Raw genomic sequence first — 12,500 nt, 5'->3', positions numbered from 1 at the left:
CACTGTTGACGGCCAGGTACTCATTGTACACCTGAGTACGGTGAGAGAATGTGAGTAAAGAGTCTTTTCCAATAACTCAACTATGCGCCGAGCGAGGCTCGAACCCAGGACCGAAACCGAGTGTAATACCACAAAACCACATAGCTGCACAAATATATCTAATATCTATTCTTATCTACAACTGTTTAACACAGTTATACAATCTAATATATAAAAAATATAAATAAAACATCATTACACTATAATTACCTTTTGCTTTTATCAACCCATTTGGTTCGTGCGTGAAAGAAATCCTCATCCATGATAAAGTTTTGGGTGAGAGAACCGGGCTGAGCGCAGACAAACGATTCCCTGGCCTTTGAGCCCTGCTGCATACCTCCCATACCCACCACGTTGATGCCCCCCATGCTGTTGTCCTTGTCATCCAAGAAGTTACCGAATTGTTTGTGCGTCTCACATGCCTCGATGGAGCCGTTATCCCACAGTTTGTATGTTAGACTCTGGAATGAACATTTGCAGTTTGAATTTTTTAAAATTAACAATTTAAAAAAAAACCAACAAAAAAAAAACAACAAAAAGATAAAATCAAAAACACACCATAACACACATATGTTACGGGAAAATAGAATGTTCACAAGCCTCGAATGGACACGTATATCCCACAGTTTGTACGTTAGACTCTGGAATGAACATTTGCAGTTTGAATGATAAAAAAATAAAACAAATTTTAAAAAATAATAATCAAAAAACAATTTAAAAAAAACCCAGCCATTTTCAGAATTTTCCCCAAAACTTCACACCCACCGAATACAAAAGCAGACATTTTTTACTCAAACAGTAAAGCAACAAGCACATTCTATAAATAATATTGTTAGACAATATGAGCTCTATTACAGAATGTCAAGTTTTTATAGATATAGAAAAAATAAATGAAATCTGGATCAGAAAAGAGACGGCAGCATCGTAACAAATGTGACCATCGTCTCAAAACGGTATTATGTCGGAACGAACCAGGTGCTTAAAATCCGAATCAAATGTTAAACTGGTCAAAAAATTGAATTGTTGGCATTAGCACCCTAAAATATGGTATCCATTCTCCTCAATAAAGCATACAAACTCAACACAAGTCTGACATTTCTGGCTATAAATTCAATTTTCAACATCTTTACCAACCCGACTTAATACCGTTTTGAGGCGAGGGGTCACATATAATGTTTACAAGCCTCAAATGGACCCGTTTGTCCCACAGTTTGTATGTCAGGCTCTGGAATTCAATAGATAACTGTTTAGAATGATATATAATAAAGTTACTGGAAAATAGAATGTTCACAAGCATCAAATGGAGCCGTGATTCCTGATTATATGTCAGGGTCTGGAATTCAGTAGAAAAAAATATTGTTTAGCTTGACATATAAAGTTACTGTAAAATTTTGATTTTAAGTGCATATTGTTCATGAATGACCAGTGAAATTTGCAGTTTGAATGATAAAAAATCAAACTAATAAAAAAGTTTAAAAAAAAAACAAAACAAAAAAAAATCAACAAAAAAACAAAAACAAAACAAAACACACCATACTTTTTGACACAGTCCTTACAAGTGAATAGATTACCGCTTGCATTGTTATGTGCATATGATTATAAGTTACATTATGATTTTTTCCCCTCTTTTTGGAGGTCGGGGCAAAGCCCATTTTTCCTGCTATTTAATTCGCCACTGCACAATATTTATACTATATGATCCTAATAAGTTTAAGTAGGAATGCTTACTTTGTGTTTCTTGTAAGAAAAGATGTAGTAGTCGGGAACAGGAGTCGGGCAGTATCGCTGGACAACAAAGGAACCCAGAACAGAGGGCGCCACTAGATCCATGTCAAAGGGCTGGCTCAGGTTGACCGGAAGGAAGTGGGGAATTGGGTTCATGTACCGAACAGTCATCTCCACGGAAAAATCCGTACCTATAACGATAAGAATGAAATTGCTTTTAAGAATGCGTTCGTTGATATAACTCATCTCCATGAAAACAGGTAGCTTTTCGGAGATAATGGGACACGTAACATTGTACTATGAACTTTCATTTTTGGAAAGTTATAACAATATATTCAAACATCCTTTTTGCGAATATGCATAGAGACAGTAATAGTCGGTCTGATGACGTTAGTAAGCTAAAATGGAAATATGGAGAGAAAGATAAAGTGAGTAAATGTGACTAATAAATATATATTAGATTCGTGTTTACTTGAAAAAGGCCAAATGCCGAAACGTCGTTAGTTTTGTGTTGTTCCCTTACATATGAGTCACATTTACTCCCTTTATTTTTCTCTCCATTTTATTGACTCATCTAAGCACCTCTAGTTTTGGATTAAAATGATAACGATGAAGACGCACTTAAATACTAATGAGTGCAAAGCTACGTACTTAAATAAAAAATATATAAAGAGGAATAAAACCCATTTAAATTCACAATTCTGGCGTTCTGGAGACAATAGCAAGGAGCCAGTTGACGTCTGTTTCATTCATTATTTGTATAGAATTTGTCTGATAATTGTCGATGAATGTCTGAATCTAGAAAATAGTGACTTCAGCTATTTATCGTGTCTCATTTTGGTATTTTCAATTAATAATAAGTTTCCTTGCTGTTTTTTTTTTCTTCAAAGAAGAAATAAAGAAACAAACCAAAACTGGAAAACCCCATTCAAATTTTATATCCCCAAAATTTTTACAGAACCATTGAGATTTTTCTCTATGTAATTCATTTGGGGTTTTTTCTTCTTCCTTGTCTCATTCCAACTCACCCCTATTCAGGTTGTATATAGAAAATCCGACGTAGTGATTTCGTAGTTTTTCAAGCTTGGCACTGTCTGACCTGACCCTTGACCTCTCTTCTAACATGACATTGGATGACATCACCGGCAAGGTCAATTTAGACATATCTGTGGAAGAAGATAACATAGACATTATCATATTGCTTCACAGTGAATCAGCGGTACGGTTTTTGCTTAGTACCCGAAAGGTATCGTGTTCGATCACTCGCCACTGCGCTGTGTGGCCTTGATGAGCAAACCACCTCGCCTTAGCTCAATTTGCGGCGCTGCACTGCGGCTAACGCCTGGGTTATTCCAATCTTCCCTTGGAATAGGCCCTAGAGACAAATTTCCCCTATGTGATGAATAAAGGGAGTTTTATTTACTTTATTTTTTATTCTATTTATTTAAAATATTTTTGAAAATGTTTTATACCTGTGGATAACCTCCCCCCCCCACCCCCCTCAACTATGTACAGACCATTTGAGGTAGTCCGCAAATTGTAATGATTTGTAACACAGTGCCAATCATGCGACAATCAATTGATTATTTTAACCCTCTCCTTGCTTACCACCTAAAGGAAAATCGTCACATTCGTTACGGTGTAACTAACACATTTTCTTGTTCTGATTTCATTTCTCTTATAGTTATATCTAACTATAAAAACTCGACACTGGGTCGGGGAGCTCATTTTTCTGAACAAAATATAGAATATACTCGTTTCTAATCTGTTTGAAAAATCTATTTTTGTGATGGGTGAGTGTGAAGTTTTGGGTAAAATTCTGAAAATAGCTGGTAAGGAGAGAGTTAAAAATCTGGTTCTGAATGTTGTAATTTTAAGGGTGATTTTGACATTGAAAGTTTATTTCATCACCAGGGAACGGTTTGAGAGTTTTTGACAAGGTGAGCGTTAGTAAAATCCCAGATTTCAGAGTTTTTGACAAGATAAGAGTCATTGTAATCGATCAATATATGAAGGATGAGTATTATGTCCAAAATTTTAATTTTTTTTTGAGAGTGCACCAGAAAGTCCCATGCCTTCATCAATCAATATAAACAGTCAAAGCAGAAAGGTTTTGAACTCACCGGTGCAGATTCGGTCGTGGAAGTTAGTACACTGTCTGGATTCGAACTGACCTTCTCCACATTCAGGCTGGCAAACTGTTTGGATGAAAAACACGCATTTAAAAACATTTAATATAAAAATATCAACAACAAATTACAAGCAAGGTAAATAAATGTCAAAGAGGAGTCACAATAATAATATGAAAAAATTAAAAAGAAATACACTGTATAAAAAATAACGACGTAAATAAGTATACATAAAAATAAATAGATAAATTGGAAATAGAATGACAAACAAATGCACACATAATAAACAAAAAGAAAACAAATAAATAAATCTAAATGAAAATTATATCGAACTATAACAAAAACACCATGCTCAATTCGCTTAAATTGCTTCCTTTAATTTCCTCAACATGCTTTACAATACCAGATTCCAATTTCATACAAGCTGCGTGCGAGTTATGTTGTGTCTTTTGCATGCTAGCAATCTTGAAAACATTCATTAAAACAGTTCCCACTTTTGAATAAAAAAATCATATACCAAAAGTATTGACTACATATTCATCATCATCATCATCATCATCATCATCATCATCATCATCATCATCATCATCATCATCATCATCATCATCATCGTTGGCTTTTTCACCCTGGGTCAGGGTATAGGCCACAGACAAACGGTTTCCATCCTTCTCTATCCTGAGCTAACTTTTTAAACTCGTTCCATGTCTTATCACTCCTCTCCAGCTTTTTTACTTCTTCTCCATGTTCCTCGTGGCCTTCCCCTTGATCTTCTGCCCTGAGGGTTCCAGTCCAATACTTTCTTTGTTATAGTGGAGTCATTCTTTCTAGAATTCTTAGGGTGTGTCCAATCCATCTCCATCGTCTTCGTATTATTTGACTACGTATTCATTTTGTTTAAAAACGGGACAATTTCAAAAGATCACACCCCCCCCCCCCCAAGAAAACAAAACACACCGAAGGAGAAACATGTTTGAGTAATTGGAAAATTATGAGAATTCTCATGTGACAGAACAACTTGTACAAAACTATATCAACATTAAAGAAACATCTAAAGCTTCGACATTACAAAAAGGGAATAGTGAGTAAGTTAAATCAAATAAAATCTACAATCATATCAAGATGAAGCAGAAACCGAAAAGTCGATTTAAAGGTAAAATTATAAAAAATATGTCAAATATCAGGATTTTTAAAAGAAAACTTTAATATAAATCCATTATCCTCCATGAAAAAAATAATTTCAACATTCAGTATGTTATTGATAGAATGTGTTGATTTTATAGCAATTGACCCATAGCAAAAAAGATTTTTTAAAAAGAAAAAAGAGAAAGGTAATTGGAAAGAGGATGAAATAGAAAATAAGTGTAATAAAGTCAGACTTTGCTATGAAAGACGTTCATGGCTAGACTTTTTTAAAGCAAAATAATTCATTCACTTTGGGATTTAAAAAATCCAGTAGTTCTAGCTTTTAATGGTTTACAACAACAACGGCAATAATAATAATAATAATAATAATAATAATAATAATAATAATAATAATAATAATAATAATAATAATAATAATAATAATAATATAATAATAATAATAATAATAATGAAGATGATGATGATGATGATGATGATGATGATGATGATGATGATGATGATGATGATGATGATGATGATGATGATGATGATGATGATGATGATAATGTGAATGCTTACGATGACGATAAAGAAGATAATAAAATACTGGCTATAACGCAGTAAAAAAGAACAACCAATTCAGTGTGACAAGAAGTTAAAATTTTAAGAATTTAAAACTTAATCAAGAATGAAATTATTTATAACTAAATATACGATACAATATTATGATTTTTTTCCGTTCTCTGGAGGTCCGGGGCAAAGCCCATTTTTCCTGCTATTTAATTCGCCACTGCACAGTATTATACATATGATCCTAATAAGGATGCCATGCTGTTCTATTATAAGATATTTGAGAGAGAAAAAAATGAACACCAATCGCATTAACTCACTCAACCCTAACACCGACTATATCCGTAGTTTACCAGGGTTACTTTTACCCCATGCCTATTTATTATTACATTTTTCTGAGACAATTTATAGGCGTAGTATCAAAGCTAATGTTTTTTAGTTTTTAAATGTTAATGGTCGTTGAATAAATCTATCTATGTACATGCTCATTTTTTATACATTTTATTTCCAATTTTGAAAAGTAGCAAAAATCTCTAGGATTGAGTGAGTTAAAGGGAAAAACATCGAATTAATAAGAAAACAATCAGAGACCAAACGATTAACAATGAAAGGAAAATACAAAAGGTTAGAAGAAAGCTACACATAGGGTTTTATAGATAGAACGAAATTGACGTCACTCGAGTCTTTGTTATTGTTTTTTTGGCCATTCACGTTTATGAGTAATTCTCACTTGACTGTATTATTCAGACTATAAAAGTTCATGGTTACACAGTTTTATGTGTTGGTTCGTTATACTTCCGGATGGCAATGTTGTGACCTTTTAGCCAAGCGCATACTATCTATATTTTATTCTCATAATTCAAGGAAAACAAAAATTACAAAAAAATGTGACCCTTCGTCTCAAAACGGTATTATGTAGAAATGTACCAGATGCTAAAAAGTCAAATTATAGTTAAATTGGTCAAAAATATGAAACGTTGGTATTTACCACAGTAAAATATGATATTCATTCTCCTATATAAAGCATTTAAACCCAACTAAAGCATGATATTTCTGGCTACAGATTCCATTTTCAGCATCTTAATCATCCCGACTTAATATCGTTTTGAGACGAGGGATCACAAATGGTTGAAATGTTTTAGTGCCATAGAAAGTTTCATGTTTAGTTCTTTTTCCAGTGGTCTGAAAAGACGGTCTAAAATAGAATCTTGAAACCTGATACAATGTTATAATCTGGTACGACCAGAATAGAAGCCAAGCTCTTGTTTAAACATTATCTAGTCTTGCAAAGTCTTTTAATATAACCAATGATCTGATAACGATATTATGTCATTATTATTATTATTATTATTATTATTATTATTATTATTATTATTATTATTATTATTATTATTATTATTATTATTATTATTATTATTATTATTATTATCATCATCATCATCATCTTATTATTATTATTATTATTATTATTATTATTATTATTATTATTATTATTATTATTGTCATTATTATTATTATTAATATTATTATTATTATTATTATTATTATTATTATTATTATTATTATTATTATTATTATTATTATTATTATTATCATCATCATCATCATCATCATCATCATCATCATCATCATCATCATCACCATCATCATCATCATCATCATCATCATCATCATCATCATCATTATTATTATTATTATATTATTATTTTTATTTTTATTATTATTATTATATATTATTATTATTATTATTATTATTATTATTATTATTATTATTATTATTATTATTATTATTTTTATTTTTATTATTATTATTATTATTATTATTATTATTATTATTATTATTATTATTATTATTATTATTATTATTATTATTATTATTATTATTATTATTACATTATTATTATTATTATTATTATTATTATTATTATTATTATTATTATTTTTATTATTATTATTATTTACATTTATTTATTATTATTATTATTATTATTATTATTATTATTATTATTATTATTATTATTATTATTATTACATTATTATTATTATTATTATTATTATTATTATTATTATTATTATTATTATTATTATTATTATTATCATTATTATTATTATTATTATTTTATTATTATTATTATTATTATTATTATTATTATTATTATTACATTATTATTATTTTAATACCATTCTAAAAAGTTAGGCGATATTACAATTTTTTTTTCACCGACAAATACAACACTATCAACGGGCAGGTATTCATTTTATACCTGAGTACGGTGAGAGAATGTGAGTAAAGAGCACTTTTCCAATTACAAGGACTCAACTATGCGCTGAGCGAGGCTCGAACCCTGGACCCTTCCGATCCAAAAGCTAGTGTCATACCACAAGACCACATATGGCATATTACGTGTTATTATTCAAGGGGAGGAGAAGAATAAGAGGCAAAACATTGATCCAGTGACGAAATATTATGTGATCAATTGGATTCAATAGTCTGATGTCACGTCGCCCAGCAACGGCGGCCATCGTGGTTCGATACAAAGAAAATCGGTACTTTTTATTCTTCATGCTGGCTAGAATTTTCATATGTCTTGTGATCAGAATGTGTAAAAGTCAAAACATGATCAGATTTATAATGCTTTTTTTTCTCCCTGTATACGCTTTTATACTCGTTGGAGAAATATTTCATAAGGGCGTCCGCCATTGTTCCGATAGTTTAGAGCCAGTTACTAAGTTACCATGCTTCATTACGAGGGAAGTGACGTTACGACTGTTGAAGCGTGTTAAAGCCATTTCCTCTATGCTATTCAACCAGAAGTTTAACACAACAGTGATATAGAAGAAAAAGATGTTAGTGACGTTTTTACAACAATGGTTTGTTTGTAACAACAAAGGATTTTGGAAATTTAAATACATCAATGATCCGACGAGAGAGAAGATTGGAGTTAATTTTTGTTTTAGCCAACGATGCAACCACAAAAACATGGGAAAAAAATTTTCGGACTAGACAACGAAACAGCCTCATCAAAAGGTGGAACAGTATTAGATTCAGTCAAAACCACACCGGGGGGAATTTTCAGACAAGGCTAAAAAAACTCCAAACAAATCGAAACAAAATAAAAGAAAAGTACACGAACAAAAGACAAACAAACAAACAAACAAACAAACAAACAAACAAACCCCAAAACAATAATAACAACATAAAAGAGACCCCCCCCCCTCCCCCCACTTTTCTTTAAAAAATGCAAAAAAAAAGAAGAAAAAAAACAATATATAAACAACCCAAAATAAAACAAAACAAACAAAAACAACAATAAACAACGAACAAATTGTCAAAAAGATCTAGATTGCAGCATTACAAGAATACAAAACAAGACCTATAGAAAAGTTTTGATTTTGACCACACAATAAAAACAACCACATCTAAAGATAGTTAAGTTTTAGGTTAGACAAAGGAAAATAAATTGCAATAACAGGTAGATAATTTTAAGATTTAGACAAGACTATGAAACGACTACAACCCATCTCTGCTACAACACTTGGAGGAAAAAATATAGTTGGAGATAAAAAAACCACAACAAAAACTAAATTTTTAGATTTTACATACGACAGCGAGCAGACCACAACAAAAGTTGGCATTAAAAAAAAAATATACAAGAAAGCAAAATATACACAACAAATGGTAGGAAAGTTATAGATTTAGATAAGACAACGAAACAAACACAACAAAAAGTAGCCAAGTAATAGTTGTAATCAAGACAACGAAAAAAAACAAAACACAAAGTATAAAAGTTATAGATTCAATTAAGACTACAAAACAAACACAACAAAAGTAGAAAAGTTATAGATTTAATTACGACAACGAAACAAACACAACAAAAAGTAGAAAAGTCAAAGATTTAAATAGGACAACGAAACAAACACAACATAAAGTGGAAAAGTAAAAAATTTAAACAAGACAACGAAACAAACACAACAAAAAGTAGAAAAGATATAGATTTAATACAACACAACGAAACAAACACAACAAAAAGTATAGAAACGATTTAGATTAATTTAGACGAGACAACAAAACAACCACAACACAGGGGTGGAAATGTCACGTTGTGGCATGATTACCTCTGCACAAGGCGTTCTCGTGACTGCCACACTTTTGAGCCAAGTAGAAACCATGGCGACACGATTGGGTACAAGCTGAAATGAGCAGAGGTCAAACAAAATGCAAAAACAAGGTAAGAAATTAAAATGTGAAATAAAATGGTCAAAATAATGATAAAAAAGGAATAGAAATTTTATGAAGTATAAAACAATATGTTTGGCTTATCCCCCACAATCATGTAAGGAAGACCAAAATTAATGGTATGCAAATTAAGACATAACAATGAAGAAAAATCAAAACCAAAACAAATAAATGATAATCGAAAGAATCATGATGCAACTTTAATTATCAAAATATTTGGTTTAAAAGAGTAAAATAGTAAAATGAATGGAAAATAAGATAAAAGATAATTGCAGAAATAAAAATTAATTATAAAAAAAATTATGAAAGCATGATAGAGATGTCATCAAAAATAATATTTAATAATTTATCAAAGAAAATGGAAAATAGAAATAATATCGGAATTCCCCAATACTATTTTATTTACACAAGATGTAGAACAAATATATTATGCAAATTGTAATAAGGAGACAAATGATTAAAACGGAAGACGACTGAATAAAAGTGATTGTGAAAAAACTTGAGTGTTTAAATCTCTTGCATGTGAAACGTGATAAGGGAGTGACGATCAAATAAGGAACTTCAGACGACAGGAGACAGGAGAGAGTTTCATGGGATTCCTGTGCCGACCCTCCAAGATCAACAATTATTTATTTACAACCAGGAGAAAGATGAAGTGAATGGATTATGAATGACTGTGGACTATCTAATACGAGACACGAAAAAGCGGACTTTTGAAAACGTTGAGATTTTGGCTGCAGTTTCAAAAGTACCATTTGTAACAATTTTTGGGGATTTTAAAAAAGAAATTTTTCTGTCTTGTTTTGTCTGACACTATTTTATACACACCGGTTCAAATCGGTAACAACACGCATCACATCATAAAACAATTCTGCCGTGCTATGAAAAGCACAGAATTTTTATTTTTGTTTTGGTCAGAAAAATCATCCGATAATTATCAAATTTAATCGTTCATTATATGAAGTACAAGTTTTCTGAACAAAACTTATAAAATTTGTTTTTATATTTCGGGCTAGCTACGGCAGATTTATTGGCAGAGCTTTACACAAATTATTTCCACATGCGTGTTTTTGATTACGCAGCATACAATACGTGATTACAATCACGAAGACAGACCTAACGTTTTTGGTTTTCTGAAAATAATAATTTGGCAAATTTAATTTTTGTTTTACGTCACTTTGTCATTAAGTGTCAGTGCATGACATAATCAGTCGGAAGGTGAAAGTTTGTTTTTTTTTTTTTTTGCTTTTTCTGAAAGAATATGCTTACCGGAGCATTTTTATCTTTATTTGAAGTAAATCGGGTGATTTTTCATGAAGTTATGGTCAGATGTATGGGAAAGGTATCCAGCAACTTTTCTCAAATTTCATATATTTTTAACTTGACCAGTTGTAAAAACTATTTAGAAGTGAAATTCAGCTTTGATATTTCTCTAAGATGTGCAAAAAAGGGCTGACTTAATCATTTATGACAAGAACTGATTTTTGATAAAAATTGACCTTCTAACTAGACTTGGCAATATCTCAGTTCAAACCTTTTCACCATCCGACTGATTATGTCATTCACTGTTGAAATGGTCGGCAACAGTATTTCTATTACCTTTGTCTTTGCGTACTATTATTATTATTATTATTATTATTATTATTATTATTATTATTATTATTATTATTATTATTATTATTATTATTATTATTATTATTATTATTATTATTATTATTATTATTAAGTTTAGTTTATTGAGATGTCCTAATCCTCAGTTTAATGTATTAAATTTTCTACGACCATTATGGTTGATTCAGGACATTTTAAATTATTCGGTTTTTTTTGTTGTCACAAAGTGTATTCGAGCTCTATCGTAATTTTGTGTCTGTGTCAAAAGAGAGGACGGACGTGTGGAGACAAAAACAAACACAGAATATCACAAAGCAAAAATATTTGCATAGATCAGAATGCACCAAATTCCAAATATTGATCACATTTAAAGTTTGTGGAAATATTATATGAGTTTGAAAAATGGTGTCATATCTTATGACAAAAAAGACAAAATCGTGTTCACTGTTTAATATTTTATAAAATATTTTTATTCAAATTCTCTTTATTGTATTCATAACCATTTGTGAGAATATCTATATGTAAAAAAATGATTATTTAATTTCTCTTTATAAATTTAAATATTTTGAAATATGTATAATAAATGTATATTTGAATAAAATATAAATCCAATAGCATTGCATTGCAAAATTGAATTATATACTTCTCTAGAAAAAGATTTCACGATTATGAACTACAAATCATATTTTCAATATAACGTTTAAAACTGTTGTAAGAAAAAATTATTATCTTAAAGAATGTAACTATTATAAACTATCATAATGATTATAGATTGCAATTTTTCAGATCAGATTTATGATCTATAATGGCCAAAGGCCTTAAAAATTTACAATAAACTTGTGATAAACTTGCATCTTGCATATTATGATTGAAGTTATATTATTATCGACATTTCTTTTCATAGCTGAAGCAGTACTGACAAAATAGATAAAGTTGTTTTCTTTGTAGAAGCAAATTACATTGACATGATTATGAGACATGGCAAAAACAATTTTGAACATTAATAGCTCGGCAAAATAATGAGATGAAATTTGGAATAAAAACGATGAAAAAAATGCTTGTAGAAA

The 12,500-nt window shown here is 30.3% G+C and overlaps 1 protein-coding gene across 3 annotated transcripts in view; it reads right to left on the bottom strand.

Annotated features, from left to right (window-relative positions):
• Positions 1–12,500, bottom strand: part of LOC144981164 (uncharacterized) — a 289,898-nt gene that overhangs the window by 27,046 nt on the left and 250,352 nt on the right. For all 3 annotated transcript variants that reach the window (XM_078929320.1, XM_078929321.1, XM_078929322.1), the window contains 5 exons: positions 9,702–9,776; positions 3,888–3,962; positions 2,793–2,930; positions 1,768–1,955; positions 250–500 (listed from right to left, as the gene is read on the bottom strand). In XM_078929320.1, the coding sequence (XP_078785446.1) occupies positions 250–500; positions 1,768–1,955; positions 2,793–2,930; positions 3,888–3,962; positions 9,702–9,776 (727 nt within the window). The remainder of the gene's footprint in view (positions 1–249; positions 501–1,767; positions 1,956–2,792; positions 2,931–3,887; positions 3,963–9,701; positions 9,777–12,500) is intronic.

This window comes from Berghia stephanieae, chromosome 10, assembly GCF_034508935.2.
Source record: "Berghia stephanieae isolate SIO BIC M18660-M18661 chromosome 10, UCSD_Bste_1.3, whole genome shotgun sequence".
NCBI lineage: Eukaryota > Metazoa > Mollusca > Gastropoda > Nudibranchia > Aeolidiidae > Berghia > Berghia stephanieae.
The sequence above is the reverse complement of the archived record's forward strand: the minus strand, read 5'-3'. Positions and strand labels throughout refer to the sequence as shown.